The sequence below is a fragment of the Salmo trutta genome, unplaced genomic scaffold, assembly GCF_901001165.1.
Source record: "Salmo trutta unplaced genomic scaffold, fSalTru1.1, whole genome shotgun sequence".
NCBI lineage: Eukaryota > Metazoa > Chordata > Actinopteri > Salmoniformes > Salmonidae > Salmo > Salmo trutta.
This window is the reverse complement of record NW_021822674.1, coordinates 267,807-294,927: the sequence shown is the minus strand read 5'-3', so window position 1 is coordinate 294,927 and position 27,121 is coordinate 267,807. Positions and strand designations below refer to the sequence as shown.

Below are 27,121 nucleotides of genomic sequence, written 5' to 3'. Positions count from 1 at the left end.
GCTGGGCTGTGTGGTCCTCTGTTAGCTGGGCTGTGTGGTCCTCTGTTAGCTGGGCTGTGTGGTCCTCTGTTAGCTGGGCTGTGTGTTCCTCTGTTAGCTGGGCTGTGTGCGTTCCTCTGTTCTGCTGGGCTGTGTGTTCCTCTGTTAGCTGGGCTGTGTGTTTTCTGTTAGCTGGGCTGTGTGGTCCTCTGTTAGCTGGGCTGTGTTCCTCTGTTAGCTGGGCTGTGTGGTCCTCTGTTAGCTGGGCTGGTCCTCTGTTAGCTGGGCTGTGGGGTCCTCTGTTAGCTGGGCTGGTCCTTTGTTAGCTGGGCTGTGTGGTCCTCTGTTAGCAGGGCTGTGTTTTCCTCTGTTAGCTGGTCCTCTGTTAGCTGGGCTGTGTGCTCCTCTGTTAGCTGGGCTGTGTGGTCCTCTGTTAGCTGGGCTGCGTGGTCCTCTGTTAGTTGGGCTGGTCCTCTGTTAGCTGGGCTGTGTGTTCCTCTGTTAGCTGGGCTGTGTGGTCCTCCCGTTAGCTGGGCTGGTCCTCTGTTAGCTGGGCTGTGTTGTCCTCTGTTAGCTGGGCTGTGTGGTCCTCTGTTAGCTGGGCTGTGTGGTCCTCTGTTAGCTGGGCTGTGTTCCTCTGTTAGCTGGGCTGTGTGTTCCTCTGTTAGCTGGGCTGTGTGGTCCTCTGTTAGCTGGGCTGTGTGGTCCTCTGTTAGCTGGGCTGTGTGGTCCTCTGTTAGCTGGGCTGTGTGGTCCTCTGTTAGCTGGGCTGTGTGGTCCTCTGTTAGCTGGGCTGTGTGGTCCTCTGTTAGCTGGGCTGTGTGTTCCTCTGTTAGCTGGGCTGTGTTCCTCTGTTAGCTGGTCCTCTGTTAGCTGGGCTGTGTGTTTCTCTGTTAGCTGGGCTGTGTGGTCCTCTGTTAGCTGGGCTGTGTGTTCCTCTGTTAGCTGGGCTGTGTGGTCCTCTGTTAGCTGGGCTGTGTGGTCCTCTGTTAGATGGGCTGTGTGTTCCTCTGTTAGCTGGGCTGTGTGTTCCTCTGTTAGCTGGGCTGTGTGCGTTCCTCTGTTCTGCCTGGCTGTGTGTTCCTCTGTTAGCTGGGCTGTGTGTTCTTCTGTTAGCTGGGCTGTGTGTTCTTCTGTTAGCTGGGCTGTGTGGTCCTCTGTTAGCTGGGCTGTGTGTTCCTCTGTTAGCTGGGCTGTGTGGTCCTCTGTTAGCTGGGCTGGTCCTCTGTTAGCTGGGCTGTGGGGTCCTCTGTTAGCTGGGCTGGTCCTCTGTTAGCTTGGCTGTGTGGGCCTCTGTTAGCAGGGCTGTGTGTTCCTCTGTTAGCTGGTCCTCTGTTAGCTGGGCTGTGTGCTCCTCTGTTAGCTGGGCTGTGTGGTCCTCTGTTAGCTGGGCTGTGTGTTTCTCTGTTAGCTGGGCTGTGTGGTCCTCTGTTAGCTGGGCTGTGTGTTCCTCTGTTAGCTGGTCCTCTGTTAGCTGGGCTGTGTGTTTCTCTGTTAGCTGGGCTGTGTGGTCCTCTGTTAGCTGGGCTGTGTGTTTCTCTGTTAGCTGTGCTGCGTGGACCTCTGTTAGCTGGGCTGGTCCTCTGTTAGCTGGGCTGTGTGTTCCTCTGTTAGCTGGGCTGGTCCTCTGTTAGCTGGGGTGTGTGGTCCTCTGTTAGCTGGGCTGTGTGGTCCTCTGTTAGCTGGGCTGTGTGTTTCTCTGTTAGCTGGGCTGTGTGGTCCTCTGTTAGCTGGGCTGTGTGTTCCTCTGTTAGCTGGTCCTCTGTTAGCTGGGCTGTGTGGTCCTCTGTTAGCTGGGCTGTGTGTTTCTCTGTTAGCTGGGCTGTGTGGTCCTCTGTTAGCTGGGCTGTGTGTTTCTCTGTTAGCTGGGCTGTGTGTTCTTCTGTTAGCTGGGCTGTGTGGTCCTCTGTTAGCTGGGCTGTGTGTTCCTCTGTTAGCTGGGCTGTGTGGTCCTCTGTTAGCTGGGCTGGTCCTCTGTTAGCTGGGCTGTGTGTTCCTCTGTTAGCTGGGCTGGTCCTCTGTTAGCTGGGCTGTGTGGGCCTCTGTTAGCAGGGCTGTGTGTTCCTCTGTTAGCTGGTCCTCTGTTAGCTGGGCTGTGTGCTCCTCTGTTAGCTGGGCTGTGTGGTCCTCTGTTAGCTGGGCTGTGTGTTTCTCTGTTAGCTGGGCTGTGTGGTCCTCTGTTAGCTGGGCTGTGTGGTCCTCTGTTAGCTGGTCCTCTGTTAGCTGGGCTGTGTGTTCCTCTGTTAGCTGGGCTGTGTGGTCCTCTGTTAGCTGGGCTGTGTGTTTCTCTGTTAGCTGTGCTGCGTGGACCTCTGTTAGCTGGGCTGGTCCTCTGTTAGCTGGGCTGTGTGTTCCTCTGTTAGCTGGGCTGGTCCTCTGTTAGCTGGGGTGTGTGGTCCTCTGTTAGCTGGGCTGTGTGGTCCTCTGTTAGCTGGGCTGTGTGTTTCTCTGTTAGCTGGGCTGTGTGGTCCTCTGTTAGCTGGGCTGTGTGTTCCTCTGTTAGCTGGTCCTCTGTTAGCTGGGCTGTGTGGTCCTCTGTTAGCTGGGCTGTGTGTTTCTCTGTTAGCTGGGCTGTGTGGTCCTCTGTTAGCTGGGCTGTGTGTTTCTCTGTTAGCTGGGCTGTGTGTTCTTCTGTTAGCTGGGCTGTGTGGTCCTCTGTTAGCTGGGCTGTGTGTTCCTCTGTTAGCTGGGCTGTGTGGTCCTCTGTTAGCTGGGCTGGTCCTCTGTTAGCTGGGCTGTGTGTTCCTCTGTTAGCTGGGCTGGTCCTCTGTTAGCTGGGCTGTGTGGGCCTCTGTTAGCAGGGCTGTGTGTTCCTCTGTTAGCTGGTCCTCTGTTAGCTGGGCTGTGTGCTCCTCTGTTAGCTGGGCTGTGTGGTCCTCTGTTAGCTGGGCTGTGTGTTTCTCTGTTAGCTGGGCTGTGTGGTCCTCTGTTAGCTGGGCTGTGTGGTCCTCTGTTAGCTGGTCCTCTGTTAGCTGGGCTGTGTGTTTCTCTGTTAGCTGGGCTGTGTGGTCCTCTGTTAGCTGGGCTGTGTGTTTCTCTGTTAGCTGTGCTGCGTGGACCTCTGTTAGCTGGGCTGGTCCTCTGTTAGCTGGGCTGTGTGTTCCTCTGTTAGCTGGGCTGGTCCTCTGTTAGCTGGGGTGTGTGGTCCTCTGTTAGCTGGGCTGTGTGGTCCTCTGTTAGCTGGGCTGTGTGTTTCTCTGTTAGCTGGGCTGTGTGGTCCTCTGTTAGCTGGGCTGTGTGTTCCTCTGTTAGCTGGTCCTCTGTTAGCTGGGCTGTGTGGTCCTCTGTTAGCTGGGCTGTGTGTTTCTCTGTTAGCTGGGCTGTGTGGTCCTCTGTTAGCTGGGCTGTGTGTTTCTCTGTTAGCTGGGCTGTGTGTTTCTCTGTTAGCTGGGCTGTGTGTCCTCTGTTAGCTGGGCTGTGTGTTTCTCTGTTAGCTGGGCTGTGTGTTCCTCTGTTAGCTGGGCTGTGTGTTCCTCTGTTAGCTGGGCTGTGTGTTCCTCTGTTAGCTGGGCTGGTCCTCTGTTAGCTGGGCTGTGTGGTCCTCTGTTAGCTGGGCTGGTCCTCTGTTAGCTGGGCTGTGTGGTCCTCTGTTAGCTGGGCTGTGTGTTTCTCTGTTAGCTGGGCTGTGTGGTCCTCTGTTAGCTGGGCTGTGTGTTCCTCTGTTAGCTGGTCCTCTGTTAGCTGGGCTGTGTGGTCCTCTGTTAGCTGGGCTGTGTGTTTCTCTGTTAGCTGGGCTGTGTGGTCCTCTGTTAGCTGGGCTGTGTGTTTCTCTGTTAGCTGGGCTGTGTGTTTCTCTGTTAGCTGGGCTGTGTGTTTCTCTGTTAGCTGGGCTGTGTGTTCCTCTGTTAGCTGGGCTGTGTGTTCCTCTGTTAGCTGGGCTGTGTGGTCTTCTGTTAGCTGGGCTGTGTGGTCCTCTGTTAGCTGGTCCTCTGTTAGCTGGTCCTCTGTTAGCTGGGCTGTGTGGTCCTCTGTTAGCTGGGCTGTGTGTTCCTCTGTTCTGCTGGGCTGTGTGTTGCTCTGTTAGCTGGGCTGTGGGTTCCTCTGTTAGCTGGTCCTCTGTTAGCTGGGCTGTGTGGTCCTCTGTTTGCTGGGCTGTGTGGTCCTCTGTTTGCTGGGCTGTGTGGTCCTCTGTTAGCTGGGCTGTGTGTTCCTCTGTTCTGCTGGGCTGTGTGTTGCTCTGTTAGCTGGGCTGTGGGTTCCTCTGTTAGCTGGTCCTCTGTTAGCTGGGCTGTGTGGTCCTCTGTTAGCTGGGCTGTGTGGTCCTCTGTTTGCTGGGCTGTGTGGTCCTCTGTTAGCTGGGCTGTGTGTTCCTCTGTTCTGCTGGGCTGTGTGTTGCTCTGTTAGCTGGGCTGTGTGGTCCTCTCTTAGCTGGTCCTCTGTTAGCTGGTCCTCTGTTAGCTGGGCTGTGTGGTCCTCTGTTAGCTGGACTGTGTGGTCCTCTGTTAGCCGGGCTGTGTGGTCCTCAGTTTGCTGGGCTGTGTGGTCTACTGTTTGCTGGGCTGTGTGGTCCTCTGTTAGCTGGGCTGTGTTCCTCTGTTAGCTGGGCTGTGTGGTCCTCAGTTTGCTGGGCTGTGTGGTCTACTGTTTGCTGGGCTGTGTGGTCCTCTGTTAGCTGGGCTGTGGGTTCCTCTGTTAGCTGGTCCTCTGTTAGCTGGGCTGTGTGGTCCTCTGTTAGCTGGGCTGTGTGGTCCTCTGTTAGCTGGGCTGTGTGGTCCTCAGTTTGCTGGGCTGTGTGGTCTACTGTTTGCTGGGCTGTGTGGTCCTCTGTTAGCTGGGCTGTGTGGTCCTCTGTTAGCTGGTCCTCTGTTAGCTGGTCCTCTGTTAGCTGGGCTGTGTGGTCCTCTGTTAGCTGGGCTGTGTGTGTTCCTCTGTTCTGCTGGGCTGTGTGTTGCTCTGTTAGCTGGGCTGTGTTCCTCTGTTAGCTGGGCTGTGTGTTCTTCTGTTAGCTGGGCTATGTGTTCCTCTGTTAGCTGGGCTGTGTGGTCCTCTGTTAGCTGGGCTGTATGGTCCTCTGTTAGCTGTGTGGGCCTCTGTTAGCTGGGCTGTGTGGGCCTCTGTTAGCTGGGCTGTGTGTTCCTCTGTTAGCTGGGCAGTGTGGTCCTCTGTTAGCTGGGCTGTGTGTTCCTCTGTTCTGCTTGGCTGTGTGTTGCTCTGTTAGCTGGGCTGTGTTCCTCTGTTAGCTGGGCTGTGTGTTCCTCTGTTAGCTGGGCTGTGTGTTCTTCTGTTAGCTGGGCTGTGTGGTCCTCTGTTAGCTGGGCTGTGTGGTCCTCTGTTAGCTGTGTGGGCCTCTGTTAGCTGGGCTGTGTGGTCCTCTGTTTGCTGGGCTGTGTGGTCCTCTGTTAGCTGGGCTGTGTGGTCCTCTGTTAGCTGGGCTGTGTGGCCCTCTGTTAGCTGGGCTGTGTGGTCCTCTGTTAGCTGGGCTGTGTGGTCCTCTGTTAGCTGGGCTGTGTGTTCCTCTGTTAGCTGGGCTGTGTGGTCCTCTGTTAGCTGGGCTGTGTGTTTCTCTGTTAGCTGGGCTGTGTGGTCCTCTGTTAGCTGGGCTGTGTGTTTCTCTGTTAGCTGGGCTGTGTGTTTCTCTGTTAGCTGGGCTGTGTGTCCTCTGTTAGCTGGGCTGTGTGTTTCTCTGTTAGCTGGGCTGTGTGTTCCTCTGTTAGCTGGGCTGTGTGTTCCTCTGTTAGCTGGGCTGTGTTCCTCTGTTAGCTGGGCTGGTCCTCTGTTAGCTGGGCTGTGTGGTCCTCTGTTAGCTGGGCTGGTCCTCTGTTAGCTGGGCTGTGTGGTCCTCTGTTAGCTGGGCTGTGTGTTTCTCTGTTAGCTGGGCTGTGTGGTCCTCTGTTAGCTGGGCTGTGTGTTCCTCTGTTAGCTGGTCCTCTGTTAGCTGGGCTGTGTGGTCCTCTGTTAGCTGGGCTGTGTGTTTCTCTGTTACCTGGGCTGTGTGGTCCTCTGTTAGCTGGGCTGTGTGTTTCTCTGTTAGCTGGGCTGTGTGTTTCTCTGTTAGCTGGGCTGTGTGTTTCTCTGTTAGCTGGGCTGTGTGTTCCTCTGTTAGCTGGGCTGTGTGTTCCTCTGTTAGCTGGGCTGTGTGTTCCTCTGTTAGCTGGGCTGTGTGGTCTTCTGTTAGCTGGGCTGTGTGGTCCTCTGTTAGCTGGTCCTCTGTTAGCTGGTCCTCTGTTAGCTGGGCTGTGTGGTCCTCTGTTAGCTGGGCAGTGTGGTCCTCTGTTAGCTGGGCTGTGTTTTCCTCTGTTCTGCTTGGCTGTGTGTTGCTCTGTTAGCTGGGCTGTGTTCCTCTGTTAGCTGGGCTGTGTGTTCTTCTGTTAGCTGGGCTGTGTGTTCCTCTGTTAGCTGGGCTGTGTGGTCCTCTGTTAGCTTGGCTGTGTGGTCCTCTGTTAGCTGTGTGGGCCTCTGTTAGCTGGGCTGTGTGGTCCTCTGTTTGCTGGGCTGTGTGGTCCTCTGTTAGCTGGGCTGTGTGGTCCTCTGTTAGCTGGGCTGTGTGGTCCTCTGTTAGCTGGGCTGTGTGGCCCTCTGTTAGCTGGGCTGTGTGGTCCTCTGTTAGCTGGGCTGTGTGGTCCTCTGTTAGCTGGGCTGTGTTCCTCTGTTAGCTGGGCTGTGTGTTCCTCTGTTAGCTGGGCTGTGTGGTCCTCTGTTAGCTGGGCTGTGTGTTTCTCTGTTAGCTGGGCTGTGTGGTCCTCTGTTAGCTGGGCTGTGTGTTTCTCTGTTAGCTGGGCTGTGTGTTTCCCTGTTAGCTGGGCTGTGTGGTCCTCTGTTAGCTGGGCTGTGTGTTTCTCTGTTAGCTGGGCTGTGTGTTCCTCTGTTCTGCTGGGCTGTGTGGTCCTCTGTTAGCTGGGCTGTGTGGTCCTCTGTTAGCTGGGCTGTGTGTTCCTCTGTTAGCTGGTCTGTGTGGTCCTCTATTAGCTGGGCTGTGTGTTTCTCTGTTAGCTGGGCTGTGTGGTCCTCTGTTAGCTGGGCTGTGTGGTCCTCTGTTAGCTGGGCTGTGTGTTTCTCTGTTAGCTGGGCTGTGTGGTCCTCTGTTAGCTGGGCTGTGTGTTTCTCTGTTAGCTGGGCTGTGTTTTTCCCTGTTAGCTGGGCTGTGTGGTCCTCTGTTAGCTGGGCTGTGTGTTTCTCTGTTAGCTGGGCTGTGTGTTCCTCTGTTCTGCTGGGCTGTGTGGTCCTCTGTTAGCTGGGCTGTGTGGTCCTCTGTTAGCTGGGCTGTGTGGTCCTCTGTTAGCTGGGCTGTGTGTTTCTCTGTTAGCTGGGCTGTGTGGTCCTCTGTTAGCTGGGCTGTGTGGTCCTCTGGTAGCTGGGCTGTGTGTCCTCTGTTAGCTGGGCTGTTCCTCTGTTAGCTGGGCTGTGTGTTCCTCTGTTAGCTGGGCTGTGTGTTCCTCTGTTAGCTGGGCTGTGTGTTCCTCTGTTAGCTGGGCTGTGTGGTCCTCTGTTAGCTGGTCCTCTGTTAGCTGGGCTGGTCCTCTGTTAGCTGGGCTGTGTGTTCCTCTGTTAGCTGGACTGTGTGTTCCTCTGTTAGCTGAGCTGTGTGTTCCTCTGTTCTGCTGGGCTGTGTGTTCCTCTGTTCTGCTGGGCTGTGTGCCCCTCTGTTAGCTGGTCCTCTGTTAGCTGGGCTGGTCCTCTGTTAGCTGGGCTGTGTGTTCCTCTGTTAGCTGGGCTGTGTGGTCCTCTGTTAGCTATTCCTCTGTTAGCTGGGCTGTGTGGTCCTCTGTTAGCTGGGCTGTGTGGTCCTCTGTTAGCTGGGCTGTGTGTGTTCCTCTGTTAGCTGGGCTGTGTGGTCCTCTGTTAGCTGGGCTGTGTGGTCCACTCCTCTCTCCTTCTCTCTCACTCACTCCTCTCTCCTTCTCTCTCACTCACTCACTCACTCCTCTCTCTCTCCTCACTCTCTACTCACTCACTCACTCACTCACTCACTCACTCACTCACTTCTCTCTCCTCTCTCACTCACTCACTCATGCCCCTTTCTCTCTCTCTCTCTCTCTCCCTCCCTCACTCACTCACTCACTCCTGTCTCTCTCACTCACCCCCTGCTCTCTCTCTCATGCTAGTCCTCCGCGGTCTCTGCTGCTCTTAACTAAAATTAATCAGTGTTTGATCTTTACTTCTCTCTGTCTGTTCACCTAACCCTGTTCACTTCTAATCATTCATCTGAAGCACCATCACATGTGCCTGTAAGGTGCTTCAGATGTTTTCAAAGGCTTTGGGATATTTCCACCTTTTCTTCCTGCTTTGTCTAATACACTGTTTAAAAGCTGGAATATTGGTGATCTCGGGGTTGTTGTGTATAGAGGACTGTTCTACCATGTTGATAAGCCGACCTCTTTCATACAAACCATATTTGATGTTTGGCAATGCTGGAACACCGGCCAGGATTCAATCAAAGGCACATTGTCGACAAGCGCACCTCATTTTACTTTTGAAGGTCATTTATTCTGGAACCGAGATCTGCAGCATTTACGGGGAATTCGATCTCCGAGAACACAGGTACTCTACCCTATTGCATATGAAAGGTGCATTGTCGACAAGCCAGTGGGCCTTTGATTGAATCCTGGCCATCATCTTGAAATGCACTGCATATTTCAGCATGTTCAAAATATCACTGTGTTTGTGGTAGCAACAGAAAAGCACATATTGGGATTCATCAGCAATAACTTGTTGCAATACTACAAAAAATGCACTCTTCACAGTGATAATGTTGTCAACAAAAATAATCCTAGAAGAAATAGTCAAACTCCGCTTTGTCAGTTTACTAGTAGTGATGTGAAGCCAGGTGTGATGTAATGTCTGTCTGTCTGTCTGTCTGTCTGTCTGTCTGTCTGTCTGTCTGTCTGTCTGTCTGTCTGTCCTCCCCAGGAGATAAATCCTCATCATTCCTGGATCGACACTCATCGTGCTGAGCAGCTGCTCTTCTACCAGGCCAACTGTCAGTCAAGGTGAGATCTCATTTACAGAGGTGTGTGTGTGTGTGTGTATAGTGGTTGGATGGTGGATGCTGAGGTCACAAGGTTAGGGTCACATCGTAGACTTGGAAAGACGTCACATCATTGTATCTGTACCATTATGGCATCTGTGAGACAATGGGCAGCGCTATTGAGGCAAACAAACTGAAAGGGTGCATACTGCCACCTGGAGGGTGTTGTCTGAACAGGTATAAAGCCAAAGTTGGTGAATTACTGCCCCCTGGAGGGTGTTGTCTGAACAGGTATAAAGACAAGGTTGGTGATTTACTGCCCCCTGGAGGGTGTTGTCTGAACAGGTATAAAGACAAGGTTGGTGATCTACTGCCACCTGGAGGGTGATGTCTGAACAGGTATAAAGACAAGGTTGGTGATTTACTGCCACCTGGAGGGTGATGTCTGAACAGGTATAAAGACATGGATGGTGGTTTACTGCCCCCTGGAGGGTGTTGTCTGAACAGGTATAAATACAAGGTTTGTGATTTACTGCCACCTGGAGGGTGATGTCTGAACAGGTATAAAGACAAGGTTGGTGGTTTACTGCCCCCTGGAGGGTGTTGTCTGAACAGGTATAAAGACAAGGTTGGTGATTTACTGCCCCCTGGAGGGGGTTGTCTGAACAGGTATAAAGCCAAAGTTGGTGATTTACTGCCCCCTGGAGGGTGTTGTCTGAACAGGTATAAAGACAAGGTTGGTGATTTACTGCCCCCTGGAGGGTGTTGTCTGAACAGGTATAAAGACAAGGTTGGTGATCTACTGCCACCTGGAGGGTGATGTCTGAACAGGTATAAAGACAAGGTTGGTGATTTACTGCCACCTGGAGGGTGATGTCTGAACAGGTATAAAGACATGGATGGTGGTTTACTGCCCCCTGGAGGGTGTTGTCTGAACAGGTATAAATACGAGGTTGGTGATTTACTGCCACCTGGAGGGTGATGTCTGAACAGGTATAAAGACAAGGTTGGTGGTTTACTGCCCCCTGGAGGGTGTTGTCTGAACAGGTATAAAGACAAGGTTGGTGATTTACTGCCCCCTGGAGGGGGTTGTCTGAACAGGTATAAAGCCAAAGTTGGTGATTTACTGCCCCCTGGAGGGTGATGTCTGAACAGGTATAAATACAAAGTTGGTGATTTACTGCCCTCTGGAGGGTGATGTCTGAACAGGTACAAAGCCAAGGTTGGTGATTTACTGCCCCCTGGAGGGGGTTGTTTGAACAGGTATAAATACAAGGTTGGTGATTTACTGCCACCTGGAGGGTGATGTCTGAACAGGTATAAATACAAGGTTGGTGATTTACTGCCACCTGGAGGGTGATGTCTGAACAGGTTTAAAGCTAAAGTTGGTGATTTACTGCCCCCTGGAGGGGGTTGTCTGAACAGGTATAAAGCCAAAGTTGGGGATTTACTGCCCCCTGGAGGGTGATGTCTGAACAGGTATAAATACAAAGTTGGTGATTTACTGCCCTCTGGAGTTATGGAATATTTCCTCACCAGTATAATTCATTGGCTGATCCCTCCTGAAGACCTGGATGGAATCATGTGGTCCTTCCCATTGACCACTTCAAAATGTGGAATCTATGAATTAATATGAGTTAATGTGATGTTATTAAAAAACGTTGTCTGTCCCTTTGTGTTACAGTCCAGAGATGAGTCCACTCAACGTGCCTCAGATTAGGATTGAGATGGACCCTGATGACAATGGTTACCGCTGGAAGAGCCGAGGGTCTGAGACCTCTCTGTAGCCCCTGCATCTCAACAGCCCCAAGACCCTCGTCCATGCCCCAAGACCCTCGTCCATGCCCCAAGACCCTCCTCCACGCCCCAAGACCCTCCTCCACGCCCCAAGACCCTCCTCCACACCCAAAGACCCTCCTCCACGCCCAAAGACCCTCCTCCACGCCCCAAGACCCTCCTCCACGCCCCAAGACCCTCGTCCACGCCCCAAGACCCTCGTCCACGCCCCAAGACCCTCGTCCACGCCCCAAGACCCTCGTCCACGCCCCAAGACCGTCCTCCACGCCCCAAGACCCTCCTCCACGCCCCAAGACCCTCCTCCACGCCCCAAGACCCTCCTCCACGCCCCAAGACCCTCCTCCACGCTCCAATACCCTCCTCCACGCTCCAAGACCCTCCTCCACGCCCCAAGACCCTCCTCCACGCCCCAAGACCCTCCTCCACGCCTCCACGCTCCAAGACCCTCCTCCACGCTCCAAGACCCTCCTCCACGCTCCAAGACCCTCCTCCACGCTCCAAGACCCTCCTCCACGCCCCAAGACCCTCCTCCACGCCCCAAGACCCTCGTCCATGCCCCAAGACCCTCGTCCATGCCCCAAGACCCTCCTTCATGCCCCAAGCCCCTCGTCCATGCCCCAAGACCCTCCTCACACAAACACTCATCACCAACAATACTCACACTTGAATTATTTTAAACAATTATTGTTTGCTTTCTGTTTTCCAAAAACCAATAATGAAAACTAGTGATAATCTGAAACTTGACTTGAAGGGAGGAGTTGAGCCTCCCAGGGATCAACCAATAGGAAGAGGAGAACATTGTTTCATCACTAGATCTTTCAGTTTTTACAGCTACTGCTGTAGGTTCATCTGTCTTCCTTATTCTGAAGCAGTGTGTCTGACACATCTAACTCCTTTCTACTGTTCTACTGTTCTATGGTTCTATTGTTCTACTGTTCTATGGTTCTATGGTTCTGCTCTTCTTTGGTTCTATGGTTCTACTGTTCTACTGTTCTATTGTTCTACTGTTCTACGGCTCTATGGTTCTATTGTTCTACTGTTCTATGGTTTTACAATTATACTGTTCTACGGCTCTATGGTTCTACTGTTCTACTGTTCTATGGTTCTACTGTTCTATGGTTCTACTGTTCTACGGCTCTATGGTTCTGCTCTTCTATGGTTCTATTGTTCTACTGTTCTATGGTTTTACAATTATACTGTTCTACGGTTCTACCGTTCTTCTGTTCTACGTTTCTGCTGTTCTATGGTTCTGCTGTTCTTCGTAATTCCTCCACAGTTGTGTTCTCATTATTAGAGAAGCATGTAGAACCTATTCTGCTCTTTTTTTATATATAGTTCTTCGTCTCAATTATTACAAGTATAAAAGGAATTGCGTAAAATAATATTTTGATTGATTTTGTAGCTCTACCTCTTATTTTAGCTGCCAAGACGGTGTGTGTTCATTTCTCTAGATGGACACAGCATGGAATATAGTTTATATGTCTTCTGTTCTTTTACCTCTTGTACAGTTTATTCAAGAGATTAAATATAATATAAAATCAGAGAAATACATGTGACATAGAGATATAATATAATTATTGCAATATAAGTTAATTCACTTTTAAACAATGTTTGGTATTTTGTTTGTCTAGATGCAGATTTTATATCACATTTTCCCACTGGAGTTGTGATTGCAACACTTTACTGTTAACTGTAATGACCACCTGTGAGACACACAGATACTGCAGTACTCAGAGAGACTTCATTTCAATGTCCTCTTTCATTGGTCAGACTTAAGGCTGCTCTGCAACATGTCAGGTCCAACCAAACGGAAGCCATTCTTCCTTTATTTTGAACAATTATTAGTTTGTACTTGTGTTAAATATCCACCATAATGTATGTTTGATAAGGGGAAGAGGTTCCAGACTTCAGTCTTCCCAATGTAACCTGCATGTCAGACTAAGACCTCCATCCCAAAGTCTGAAGGTCACACCATGACCAATGTCGTCTGTGCACAGCTTGCAGATGTCCTATTGCTTCTGATCACAGAACATTGGCCTCCATTTCCTTTCAATTTCCTGAGGGTTCTACATGTGGAATTGTCAGAGTTAGTGGATACCCAGCATGTGATCTATTGTTCATGGCTGACGTTTGTTATGGTGTGCCCTGTCCTTTACAGAGAGAGTTTGGACAGCGGTTCAGCCGACACAGTGATGCTGTTTCTGAACACCACCCATTCATAATGACGGCTGTTTTATCTAATAGCATCATAATTTTGACTGATTGTTTAAATGACTATCTGGATGACTGACTGTGCACGTTCGAGCGGTTCACTTTTATCAAGTCTTACAAAGTGTATTGCATTATGAGGAAAAGAAATTCAGACTTGCGCCTACATAACGACTGCATGAACTTTACAAAACCATGTGATCAAAGGTCATGAAGTTTTGGCTGCAGTCCACAGCAAGTTTCTGTAGTTGCTTTGTACCAACCTGATCCTGCATTGAGGGTGGGTCTATTGTCAACCAATCATTAGGGTGTTTTTGTTTGACCCACGCGAACATGACAAAGGACATGACTGAAACAGGAAACAACTTTGCCACGATTCATGTATAAAGTGTATATTTAAGTGATAATGCCTGAGAAGTCGGTGTTTGGAGAATATATTGGCATGGGTGTTGTTAACGTGCCAATATATCCTCTAAACACCGGCTTCGAGGCCATTATCACTTTTATATAACAGGTTACCAACATAGTCATATAATGATGGACATTTTAATTAAAAACTTTATGATGAATTTATGATGAATTTATACCTTCATCCTTCCATGATATATAGTCCCAACACAAATCTAATGTTGCTACCCAAGCCGTCTGGTCGTTCGTTCGTTCTATCCGTTCGGTTGCCAGAGTCGCGACCCAGTCGTTGAGTCTTCATGTTCTGTATGTTTTTGTTCTAAATGTTCCATTGCCATACTGGCTGGCAACGCTCTTATCCCTTGCTTGCTAGCTAACCAAATACAGCTAACTCACAGTTATGTCAAACAGTACAGCCAGAATAACAGCAAAGTAGCTTCAATTGCGTTTGTTTAAGCTATTTCTAGTGACATTTATTTGGATACATCCATAGCAATGAGCTAATGGTGAGCGATTTTGCCTGGAATAGAAAATGTGCTCTCTCGTCAGGACACTGTTGTTCAGAGGAGTTGCAAAGACTGCAAACTAGCTGCTTTTCGTTTTGTTTTACCTGTTTTCTATTGACATTTCTCTGTATATATCCATAAAATGATGCCAGCTGATTCATGACTGAGAAAAGCTGCCTGCCTGCTTGTCTGTCTCGTCCTGACTCCCGACACGTTCAATACTATGGGACATCTGGAGATCTAATTTAACATTGAAACAATGTTGCAAATGTCGGAGACAGACAGCAAGGTTTATACAAATCTCCACTGTTGAAAACTAAATGTTAATGAAAAGAACATTTGAGATAATGTCGAGAGGCTTTTTATAATGGAGATCAAGTTTATAAATTGCCTGGCTGGGCTGATGGATTGTGCAGTCAGATGGAACAGAGTAAATAGGCATTTTAACGTCATAGCTTTAGCCGCTGGTGACTTGTGGAATAGACAACGTCTAGAATGTTGTTTTAACCGATCAGCATCCAGGATTAGAACCATCCGTTGTATAAGTACAATTTTATATATTTCGGGCTCTCTTTCACCAATTGATAGCACAATGTAAACACATATATTTACAGTTTGTGAGTGTGTGATATGAGGGTTGGAGAAATGTTTATCTCAACATTATAAAGAGCAACTTTTATAAACAATGGCAACACTGCCATGTTGTACTGAGCTTTGCTGTCCAAAAACCACATCAGTGTCCGACTCCAACTTCACTCCTCCACTTTCGTCTACAGTCGGTTGCTTTCACCTTACCACAAACGAGCCCACTGTCTGTCTGACTGGCTGTCTGTCTGACTGGCTGACTGTCTGACTGGCTGACTGTCTGACTGGCTGACTGGCTGACTGGCTGACTGTCTGACTGGCTGACTGTCTGACTGGCTGGCTGACTCCACTGCTCAAGCTCACTCTGTATCCAGTCAGTCTTGACCAGTGAGTCTGGGCCGATATTCAGAAAGCATCTCACAGTAGGAGTGCTGATCTAGGATCAGTTCCTTCCAGTGTATGTTATCCTATTAATTATGATGAACAAACCGATTAGATCAGTATTCCTACTGTGAGATCCATTCCAGTGAATGTTATCCTATTAATTATGATGAACAAACCGATTAGATCAGTATTCCTACTGTGAGATCCATTCCAGTGTATGTTATCCTATTAATTATGATGAACAAACTGGTCCTAGATCAGTAGTCCTACTCTGAGATCCTTTATGAATACGGTCCAGGTTTCTCCTCTATATATCTGTATATACATAACCGCATGTTGGACCACCAAGATGCAATAGGTAAACTTTTATCTTTGTCATTGTGTTAATTTGTTTCTTTCAAGATATCTGTAGATCAACACGTAACAGTATGCTACATACTGTATTTTCAGAATCAATGTTTTAACCATAGTCAGTGGAAATGAGTGTAACTTATGTCTGGGACATATTATGGAGGTAGTTAGTTCAACTTGATTGAAGGACATTAAGCATGTTGGACCGATTCTAAAACATGTAACATGCAAAAAAGTGTTAAATTAAAAAGTTAATTTTAGTGTATTACATACTAACCCTTTTTAATTGACTTTTGTGACTTTTAGGACAAAACCGGTGAAATTATTAATTTTAGAATTTATATTTTTCAAATGAAATGCATATTAAAAATAAACTGAATTTATCAAATGAGCGTGGTATGTTTCTTAAATCTTTACAAAGCAATGCCACAACAATGTGTACATGTTCGTTCAAATCCAGCACTAGGAGTGGCAGGTAGCCTAGTGGTTAGCTCATTGGGCCAATAACTGAGAGATCGCTGGTTTGGATCCCCGAGCTGACAAGGTAAAAATCTGTTCTGCTCCTGAACAATGCAGTTAATCCACTGTTCCCTGGTAGGATGTCATTGTTAATACTAACTTGTTCTTATCTTACTTGCCTAGTTAATTAAATAAATAAAAAACACACAAATTCAACAACTAGTCAGCAATGCCTTGATTAGATGAAACAGGTGTGTAAATGCTGGGCTGGAACAAAAACCTGCACTCAAGGTTGGATTGAGAAAAAATACTTACGTAACACTAATAGGATGTTTAACACTACGCTACATACTAGTGCACACTATACACCACACATACTAGTGCATACTATACACTAAACTACATAGTAGTGTATACAATACACAAATGACTAGTGCATACTATAAACTACAATGCACTACATACTAGTGCAAGCTATACACTACATTCTAGTGCATATTCTACAAAACGCACGAGACAAATAAACTTTGATTTGATTCTGTAACCTTAAAAGCCTTGGTTACATGCATGTTAACATTAGAAGCCTCCTCCCTAAGTTTGTTGTATTCACTGTTTTAGCAAACTCCGCCAACCTTGATGTCCTAGCTGTGTCTGAATCCTGGCTTAGGAAGACCACCAAAAACTCTGAAATTTCCATCCCTAACTATAACATTTTCTGACAAGATAGAACTGCCAAAGGAGGCAGAGTTGCAATCTACTGCAGAGAGAGCCTGCAGAGTTCTGTCTTACTATCCAGGTCTGTGCCCAAACTATTTGAGCTTCTACTTTTAAAAATCCACCTTTCCAGAAACAAGTCTCTCACCGTTGCCGCCTGCTATAGACCACCTTCTGCCCCCAGCTGTGCCCTGGACACCATATGTGAGTTGATTGCCCCCCATCTATCTTCAGAGCTCGTGCTGTTAGGTGACCTAACACCCCGGCCTTCCTACAATCTAAGCTTCATGCCCTCAATCTCACACAAATTTTCAATGAACCTACCAGGTACAACCCCAAATCTGTAAACACGGGCACACTCATAGAAATCATCATAACCAACCTGCCCTTCAAATACACCTTTGCTGTCATCAACCACGATCTCAGCGATCACTGCCTCATTGCCTGTGTCTGTAATGGGTCTGCGGTCAAACGACCATCCCTCATCAGTGTCAAACACTCCATAAAACACTTCAGTGAGCAGGCCTTTCTAATCGACCTGGCCCGGGTATCCTGGACGGATATTGACCTCATCCCGTCAGTGGAGGATGCCTGGTTATTCTTTAAAAGTGCCTTCCTCACCATCTTAAATAAGCATGCCCCATTCAAAAATTGTAGAACCTGGAACAGATATAGGCCTTGGTTCACTCCAGAACTGACTGCCCTTGACCAGCACAAAAACATCCTGTGGCGTATTGCATTAGCATGGAATAGGCCCCGCGATATGCAACTTTTCAGGGAAGTTAGGAACCAATATACACAGGCAGTTAGGAAAGCAAAGCAAAGGCTAGCTTTTTCAAACAGAAATTTGCATCCTGTAGCACAAACTCCAAAATGTTCTGGGACACTGTAAAGTCCATTGAGGAAAAAGAGCACCTCCTCCCAGCTGCCCACTTCACTGAGGCTAGGAAACACTCACCACCGATAAATCTGCGATAATTGAGAGATTCACTAAGCATTAATCTACGACTGGCCATGCTTTCCACCTGGCTACCCCTACCCCGGTCAACAGCCCTGCACCCCCCACAGCAACTTGCCCAAGCCTCCCCCATTTTTCCTTCACCCAAATCCAGATAGCTGATGTTCTGAAAGAGCTGCAAAAGCTGAAACCCTACAAATCAGCCAGGCTAGACAATCTGGACCCTCTCTTTCTAAACTTATCTGCCTAAATTGATGCAACCCATATTACTAGCCTGTTCAAACTCTCTTTCGTATCGTCTGAGATCCCCAAAGATTGGAAAGCTGCCGCTGTCATCCCCCTCTTCAAAGGAGGAGACACTCCAGACCCAAACTGATCTACATCTATCCTACCCTGCCTTTCTAAGGTCTTCAAAAGCCAAGTTAACAAACAGATCACCGACCATTTCGAATTCCAACGTATCTTCTCCACTATACAATCTGGTTTCCGAGCTAGTCATGGGTGCACCTCAGCCACGCTCAAGGTCCTAAACGATATCATAACAGCTGTCGATAAGAGACAATACTGTGCAGCTGTATTCATCGACCTGGCCAGACTTTCGACTGTGTTATTCACCACATTCTTATCGGCAGACTCAACAGCCTTGGTTTCTCAAATGACTGCCTCGTCTGGTTCACCAACTACTTCTCTGACAGAGTTCAGTGTGTCAAATCGAAGGGCCTGTTGTCCGGACCTCTGGCAGTCTCTAACGGGGTGCCACAGGGTTCAATCCTCGGGCCGACTCTCTTCTCTGTATACATCAATGATGTTGGTCTTGCTGCTGGTGCTCCTCTGATCCACCTCTACGCAGACGACACCATTATGTATATTTCTGAACCTTCTTTGGACACTGTTCTAACTAACCTCCAGACGAGCTTCAATGAAATACAACTCTCCTTCCATGGCCTCCAACTGCTCGTAAATGCAAGTAAAACTAAATGCATGCTCTTCAACTGATCGCTGCCCACACCTGCCCGCCCATCCAGCATCACTACTTTGGACGGTTCTGACTTAGAATATGTGGACAACTACAAATACCTAGGTGTCTGGTTAGACTGTAAACTCTCCAATCCAAAATTAAATCTAGAATCGGCTTCCTATTTTGCAACAAAGCACCCTTCGCTCATGCTGCCAAACATACCCACGTGAAACTGACTATCCTACCGATCCTTGACTTCGGTGATGTCATTTACAAAATAGCCTCCAACACTCTACTCAGCAAATTGGATGCAGTCTTTCACAGTGCCATCCATTTTGTCACCAAAGCCCCATATACCACCCACCACTGCGACCTGTATGCTCCCGTTGGCTGGCCCTCGCTTCATATTTGTCGCCAAACCCACTGGCTCCAGGTCATCTATAAGTCTTTGCTAGGTAAAGCCCAGCCTTATCTCATGTCACTGGTCACCATAGCAGCACCCACCCGTAGCACACGCTCCAGAAGGTATATTTCACTGGTCACCCCCAAAGCCAATTCCTCATTCGGCCGCTTTTCCTCCAGTTCTCTGCTGCCAATGACTGGAACGAATTGCAAAAATCACTGAAGCTGAAGACTCATATCTCCCTCACTAGCTTTAAGCACCAGCTGTCAGAGCAGCTCACAGATCACTGCACCTGTACATAGCCCATCTGTAAATAGCCCAACTATCTCATCCTCACACTATTATTTATTTAGCTCCTTTATACCCCAGTATCTCTACTTGCACACTCATCTTCTGCACATCTATCACTCCAATGTTTAATTGCTATATTGTAATTATTTCGCCACTATGGCCTATTTATTGCCTTACCTCGATTATCCTACCTCATTTGCACACACTGTATTGGAACTTTTTCTATTGTATTATTGACTGTATGTTTGTTTATTCCATGTGTTACTCTGTGTTGTTGTTTGTATCACACTGCTTTGCTTTATCTTGGCCAGGGTGACGTGAGAGAACTTGGTTAGGTTGAACACCAGACGGGCTGCGGCGTTCTGGATGAGTTGTAGGGGTTTAATGGCACAGGCAGGGAGCCCAGCCAACAGCGAGTTGCAGTAATCCAGACGGGAGATGACAAGTGCCTGGATTAGGACCTGCGCCGCTTCCTGTGTGAGGCAGGGTTGTACTCTGCGAATGTTGTAGAGCATGAACCTACAGGATCGGGTCACCGCCTTGATGTTAGTGGAGAACGACAGGGTGTTGTCCAGGGTCACGCCAAGGTTCTTAGCACTCTGGGAGGAGGACACAATGGAGTTGTCAACCATGATGGCGAGATCATGGAACGGGCAGTCCTTCCCCGGGAGGAAAAGCAGCTCCATCTTGCCGAGGTTCAGCTTGAGGTGGTGATCCGTCATCCACACTGATATGTCTGCCAGACATGCAGAGATGCGATTCGCCACCTGGTTATCAGAAGGGGGAAAGGAGAAGATTAATTGTGTGTCGTCTGCATAGCAATGATAGGAGAGACCATGTGAGGATATGACAGAGCCAAGTGACTTGGTGTATAGCGAGAATAGGAGAGGGCCTAGAACAGAGCCCTGGGGGACACCAGTGGTGAGAGCACGTGGTGCGGAGACAGATTCTCACCACGCCACCTGGTAGGAGCGACCTGTCAGGTAGGACGCAATCCAAGCGTGGGCCGCGCCGGAGATGCCCAACTCGGAGAGGGTGGAGAGGAGGATCTGGTGGTTCACAGTATCAATGGCAGCAGATAGGTCTAGAAGGATGAGAGCAGAGGAGAGAGAGTTAGCTTTAGCAGTGCGGAGAGCCTCCGTGACACAGAGAAGAGCAGTCTCAGTTGAGTGACCAGTCTTGAAACCTGACTGATTTGGATCAAGAAGGTAATTCTGAGAGAGATAGCAAGAGAGCTGGCCAAGGACGGCACGTTCAAGAGTTTTGGAGAGAAAAGAAAGAAGGGATACTGGTCTGTAGTTGTTGACATCGGAGGGATCGAGTGTAGGTTTTTTCAGAAGGGGTGAAACTCTCGCTCTCTTGAAGACGGAAGGGACGTAGCCAGCGGTCAAGGATGAGTTGATGAGCGAGGTGAGGTAAGGGAGAAGGTCTCCGGAAATGGTCTGGAGAAGAGAGGAGGGGATAGGGTCAAGCGGGCAGGTTGTTGGGCAGCCGGCCGTCACAAGACGCGAGATTTCATCTGGAGAGAGAGGGGTGAAAGAGGTCAAAGCACAGGGTAGGGCAGTGTGAGCAGGACCAGCGGTGTCGTTTGACTTAACAAACGAGGATCGGATGTCGTCGACCTGCTTTTCAAAATGGTTGACGAAGTCATCCGCAGAGAGGGAGGAGGGGGGGGAGGGGGAGGAGCATTCAGGAGGGAGGAGAAGGTGGCAAAGAGCTTCCTAGGGTTAGAGGCAGATGCTTGGAATTTAGAGTGGTAGAAAGTGGCTTTAGCAGCAGAAACAGAAGAGGAAAATGCAGAGAGGAGGGAGTGAAAGCATGCCAGGTCCGCAAGGAGGCGAGTTTTCCTCCATTTCCTCTCGGCTGCCCCGAGCCCTGTTCTGTGAGCTCGCAATGAGTCGTCAAGCCACGGAGCAGGAGGGAAGGACCGAGCCGGCCTGGAGGATAGGGGACATAGAGAGTCAAAGGATGCAGAAAGGGAGGAGAGGAGGGTTGAGGAGGCAGAATCAGGAGATAGGTTGGAGAAGGTTTGAGCAGAGGGAAGAGATAATAGGATGGAAGAGGAGAGAGTAGCGGGAGAGAGAGAGCAAAGGTTGCGACGGCGCAATACCATCCGAGTAGGGGCAGAGTGAGAAGTGTTGGAGGAGAGCGAGAGGGAAAAGGATACAAGGTAGTGGTCGGAGACTTGGAGGGGAGTTGCAATGAGATTAGTGGAAGAACAGCATCTAGTAAAGATGAGGTCAAGCGTATTGCCTGCCTTGTGAGTAGGGGGGGAAGGTGAGAGGGTGAGGTCAAAAGAGGAGAGGAGTGGAAAGAAGGTGGCAGAGAGGAATGAGTCAAAGGTAGACGTGAGGAGGTTAAAGTCACCCAGAACTGTGAGAGGTGAGCCATCCTCAGGAAAGGAACTTATCAAGGCGTCAAGCTCATTGATGAACTCTCCAAGGGAACCTGGAGGGCGATAAATGATAAGGATGTTAAGCTTGAAAGGGCTGGTAACTGTGACAGCATGGAATTCAAAGGAGGCGATAGACAGATGGGTCAGGGGAGAAAGAGAGAAAGTCCACTTGGGAGAGATGAGGATTCCAGTGCCACCACCCCGCTGGCCAGATGCTCTCGGGGTATGCGAGAACACGTGGGCAGACGAGGAGAGAGCAGTAGGAGTAGCAGTGTTATCTGTGGTAATCCATGTTTCCGTCAGCGCCAAGAAGTCGAGGGACTGGAGGGTAGCATAGGCTGAGATGAACTCTGCCTTGTTGGCCGCAGACCGGCAGTTCCAGAGGCTGCCGGAGACCTGGAACTCCACGTGGGTCGTGCGCGCTGGGACCACCAGGTTAGAGTGGCAGCGGCCACGCGGTGTGAAGCGTTTGTATGGCCTGTGCAGAGGGGAGAGAACAGGGATGGACAGACACATAGTTGACAGGCTACAGAAGAGGCTACGCTAATGCAAAGGAGATTGGAATGACAAGTGGACTACACGTCTCGAATGTTCAGAAAGTTAAGCTTATGTTGCAAAAACCTTAGACTAAAATTACTAAAATGATACAGTACTGCTGGCTGGTGAAGTAGGCTAGCTAGCAGTGGCTGCGTTGTTGACTTTGTTTGAAAGTGTAGCTGGCTAGGTAACCTCGATAGTTTCAGTACTACACCTTTATCATGGTACAAAGGCAACTATGTAGCTAGCTAACATAACACTAATCAAGACGTTTCTTTGTAATGTATTTAGTTTCTACAATGCTGCTCGTCGGTAATAGTTGGCTAGGTTTGGAAAGTGGCGTCGCAGGGGACAAAAATAGCTGGCTAGCTAACCTCGATAATTACTCTAAACTACACAATTATCAAACTATGACAAAGACAACTATGTAGCTAGCTAACACTACACTAATCAAATCGTTCCATTGTAATGTATTAGTTTCTACAGTGCTGTTAGTCGGTAGAAGTTGGCTAGCTAGCAGTGTTGACTAAGTTTTGGAGAACGGCGTCACGGAGGACGAAAAATAGCTGGCTAGCTAACCTCGATAATTACGCTAAACTACACAATTATCTTTGATACAAAGACAGCTATGTAGCTAGCTAAAAAATTGCTCAGATGAAACAAATCAAACCGTTGTAATGTAATGAGATGTTATATTACCTGCGGAGCGAAGTGCAGCACGACTACTCGCTCCAAGGTTGTTATTGTTATTCGTCCACCATTCGTGGTGTAGAGCACGCAAGGTTGTTTGCACGTCCTTGCGCGATGCACGCCATTGCTTGCGAAGGGTAGCAGATGGGGGCTGTTGAGAGTAGCCCTGTGCGCTTTGTGCATATTGTCCAGTAAGGTTGTTAAGGTGTCAGAATTCTCATCGAACCAGTCTTTGTTTCCTAGCTCTATAGCCAATGGAGTGGGCCTCTTCCTGATAGAGCGTGGGTGCATCCATGATGTTTTATATTTGTTCTTCTGCTGGAACAAGGTGTTAGTGACAATGAGATCGTGCTCGGCACAGAGAGTTAGCAGGCTCATGTCATTCTCATTGACCTGGCCAATACCATGCCTACCCAGCACTCCGCTCCATATTCTGTTGTTCTGTCCCACCCTAGCAATGAAGTCACCCAGCAAAAAGAGCTTCTCCTTCCAGGGGATGTGGTGAAGGGCCTCATCTGGTGACCGGTAGAAACAGTCCTTTGCCTCATTTTCAGATGGTAACGTTGGTGCGTATGCACTGAGAAGAGGCATCTTGGCTATGGGGATATGGAGAGACATGCGTCTTTCACTTATGCCGACAGGTGTTTCTGTGAGGCTGGCTAGAAGGCTGTTCTTAATTGCCAGTCCCACACCGTGCTGATGTTATCCACCTGGAGGGAACCTTTCCAGAAGAAGGTGTAACATTCTATCTCCTCTATCAGGGAACCTTCATCTAGGAACCTGGTCTCACTCAGGGCAGCAATGTCAATGTTGTAGCGCCTTAGTTCTGTAGCAATGAAAGCTGTTCTCCGATAGGGGTCTATCGCTATTATCGTCAGTGTACCAAAGAGTTATGTTCCATGTTGCCAGTTTCAGGTGAATTATTTCCTTTAGAATTTTTCCACCGCTGAGTGGAACTCTTGATAGGTACGGTAGCCTACCCCAGTCTGTTGGCGTCCACCTACCGCGCACCGCCAGAACACTCCTTTTCTCTCAGGATGTTCTCCCTTAGCCCTTGTCGTACCAGACTAACCCACAAGGCTGCGGGACAGTGGTTGATGGCTACCAGGGCGTGTCCACACAGAGGTGTGCCTGTACAGACGCATCTCTGGGGTCTAAAGAAAGAAGGCCAGTTTTAGTCTAAAGAAGGTCAGTTTTATTGCTTCTTCAATCAGGACATAATTGCAAAAGGGCTTTCTAATGATCAATTAGCCTTTTAAAATGATAAACTTGGATTAGCTAACACAACGTGCCATTGGAACACAGGAGGGATGGTTGCTGATAATGGGCCTCTGTACGCCTATGTAGATATTCCATGAAAAATCTGCCGTTTCCAGCTACAATAGTCATTTACAACATTAACAATGCGTACACTGTATTTCTGATCAATTTCATGTCATGAAGCTCACGGTGCATTATAGTTAATGAACCTAACAGTACTATATGTTTGTCATGAAGCTAATGGTACATTATATGTCATGAAGCTAATGGTACATTACATGTCATGTAGCTAACGGCATATGTACAGTGCATTCAGAAAGTGTTCAGTCCCCTTGACTTTTTCAACATTTTGTTAAGTTAGCCTTATTCTAAAATTGTTTTTTTTAAATCCCTTAATCAACACACAATATCCCATAATGAAAAAGCAAAAACAGGTTTAGACATTTTAGCAAATTCAATAAAAACAACAAAAACACCTTATTTACATACAGTACATACAGTGTAGTGATGGAGTCCAGGTGTGCCTCACGATGGGGCGCTGGTGTGGTAATGAGGGTTGCCAGGTAGGGTAATGCCGGTTGCCAGGTGTGGTAATGAGGGTTGCCAGGTGTGGTAATGAGGGTTGCCAGGTGTGGTAATGAGGGTTGCCAGGTGTGGTAATGAGGGTTGCCAGGTGTGGTAATGAGGGTTGCCAGGTGTGGTAATGAGGGTTGCCAGGTGTGGTAATGAGGGTTGCCAGGTGTGGTATTGAGGGTTGCCAGGTGTGGTAATGAGGGTTGCCAGGTGTGGTAATGAGGATTGCCAGGTGGGTAATGATGGATCCCAGGACCAGTGGTTCGTAGACTGGCGACGTCGAATGCCGGAGAGGGGGAGCGGGAGTAGACACTTATTACGGAAGCCCCTGCTAATTATATTTCAGTCTTTACATTCTTCTGTTGTTTCTAGTTGTAAGGGACTGTACATTATTTATAATAAGGGGTGCATGGAGGTTTAATGCAATTATGTGGCCGATGGTCATTCCAGAACAACTTAGGTAATAGACCTAGTGTCTGATTATCAGGTGTTGATTTTTTGTGGATAGAAAAAAATGTGATCTGAGAAAAGTCTATGTGAAATTACAGTATATCGGAAGCTCTACCATTTTAAACCACTAGAGGGCAGCCGTGTATAGTGTAACTCCATCCACAGTATTGGAAGCATTGCATACTTGGCTCCAGCAGGCTATTTTATTTTATTTTATTTCACCTTTATTTAACCAGGTAGGCCAGTTGAGAACATGTTCTCATTTACAACTGCGACCTGGCCAAGATAAAGCAAAGTAGTGCAACACAAACAACAACACAGAGTTACACATGGGATAAACAAACGTTCAGTCAATAACACAGTAGAAAATCTGTATACAGTGTATGCAAATGAAGTAAGGAGGTCAGGCAATAAATAGGCCATAGTGGCGAAGTAATTACAATTTAGCATTTACACTGGAGTGATATATGTGCTGAGGAGGATGTGCAAGTAGATTAATGCAAATAATGGTGTGCAAAAGAGCAGAAAAACTAAAGCAAATATGAGGTAATCTCCCAAATTACAAGTAGCTACCTTAAACAGCCTGTTCAATGTCCACCTGCTGCTTGCCATGCTAAACCTAACCTTGCCTGCCACCTGCCTGCCTGTCTGTCTGCCTGCCACCTGCCTGCCTGTCTGTCGGTCTGCCTACCACCTGCCTACCTGTCTGTCGGTCTGTCTGCCACCTGCCTACCTGTCTGTCGGTCTGTCTGCCTGGCTCCTTTTCTGCCTATACCTCTCTGCCTCTCTACTGCCTACCTCTACCTGTCTGCCTGCCTCCCTTTCTGCCTATAACTTTCTGCCTACCTGTATACCTGCCTGTCTGTCTGCCTGCCTGCCTGCCTGCCTGCCTGCCTACCTGTCTGCCTGCCTGCCTCCCTTTCTGCCTATAACTTTCTGCATACCTGTATACCTGCCTGTCTGCCTGCCTGCCTTGCTGCCTGCCATGCTAGACAGCCAGCAGAGAGCACCCAAAGAGCAGTGAGCTCTAAACCAACATGTCATGTTTAGAGTGATGTATTGAAACCACCATTTAAATCTCCTTCAGCCTAATGAAAAGCTAAAAGGAAGGACATGCAAATAGCCCATCAACAGAGTCATTCACATTTGCATTCCCTGACATCAGAAACTTTGTTGATGATGTCATACTAACACACAGCTGTCTTCACAAGTCCTTTATTTGGTTAAACATGAAAAGCATACAAAAAATATTTTCAAATCAAATGTTTGTCACATGTGCCGAATACAACGGGTGTAGACTTTACCGTGAAATGCTTGTTTACGAGCCCTTCCCATCGATGCAGAATTAAACAATAATAATACAAATAGTAACACAAGAGGACCAAAATACACAAGAATTAAGCTATATACAGGAAGTACAGGTACCAGACCAATGTGCAGAGGTACAAGGTCTTTGAGGTAGATATGTCCATGAAGGCAGGGTAAAGTGACTAGGCATCAGGATAGATAATAATAAGGTATTTGAGGTAGATGTGTACATGAAGGCAGGGTAAAGTGTTTTAGTACTATATCTCTTGACATAATGATGAAAATAATCATGGCCTCCAAACCCTCAAGCTGCATACTGGACCCTATTCCAACTAAACTACTGAAAGAGCTGCTTCCTGTGCTTGGCCTTCCTATGTTGAACATAATAAACGGCTCTCTATCCACCGGATGTGTACCAAGCTCACTAAAAGTGGCAGTAATAAAGCCTCTCTTGAAAAAGCCGAATCTTGACCCAGAAATTATAAAAAACTATCGGCCTATATCGAATCTTCCATTCCTCTCAAAAAATTTTGAAAAAGTTGTTGCGCAGCAACTCACTGCCTTCCTGAAGACAAACAATGTATACGAAACGCTTCAGTCTGGTTTTAGACCCCATCATAGCACTGAGACTGCACTTGTGAAGGTGGTAAATGACCTTTTAATGACGTCAGACCGAGGCTCTGCATCTGTCCTCATGCTCCTAGATCTTAGTGCCGCTTTTGATACCATCGATCACCACATTCTTTTGGAGAGATTGGAAACCCAAATTGGTCTACATGGACAAGTTCTGGCCTGGTTTAGATCTTATCTGTCGGAAAGATATCAGTTTGTCTCTGTGAATGGTTCGTCCTCTGACAAATCAATTGTAAATTTCGGTGTTCCTCAAGGTTCCGTTCTAGGACCACTATTGTTTTCACTATATATTTTACCTCTTGGGGATGTCATTCGAAAACATAATGTTAAATTTCACTGCTATGCGGACGACACACAGCTGTACATTTC

General features: G+C 48.2%; 2 protein-coding genes across 4 annotated transcripts in view; both read left to right on the top strand.

Annotated features, from left to right (window-relative positions):
• Nucleotides 1-15,511, top strand: part of LOC115183167 (electrogenic sodium bicarbonate cotransporter 1) — a 227,889-nt gene extending 212,378 nt beyond the window's left edge. For all 3 annotated transcript variants that reach the window (XM_029744503.1, XM_029744505.1, XM_029744504.1), the window contains 2 exons: nt 8,827-8,906; nt 10,569-15,511. In XM_029744503.1, the coding sequence (XP_029600363.1) occupies nt 8,827-8,906; nt 10,569-10,671 (183 nt within the window). In that variant the 3' untranslated portion in view covers nt 10,672-15,511. The remainder of the gene's footprint in view (nt 1-8,826; nt 8,907-10,568) is intronic.
• LOC115183166 (extensin-like) lies at nt 10,726-11,358 on the top strand. The gene has a single exon (XM_029744502.1). It carries the CDS (start codon nt 10,726-10,728, stop codon nt 11,356-11,358), a length of 633 nt encoding a protein of 210 aa, XP_029600362.1.
• Nucleotides 15,512-27,121: the final 11,610 nt, after the last annotated feature.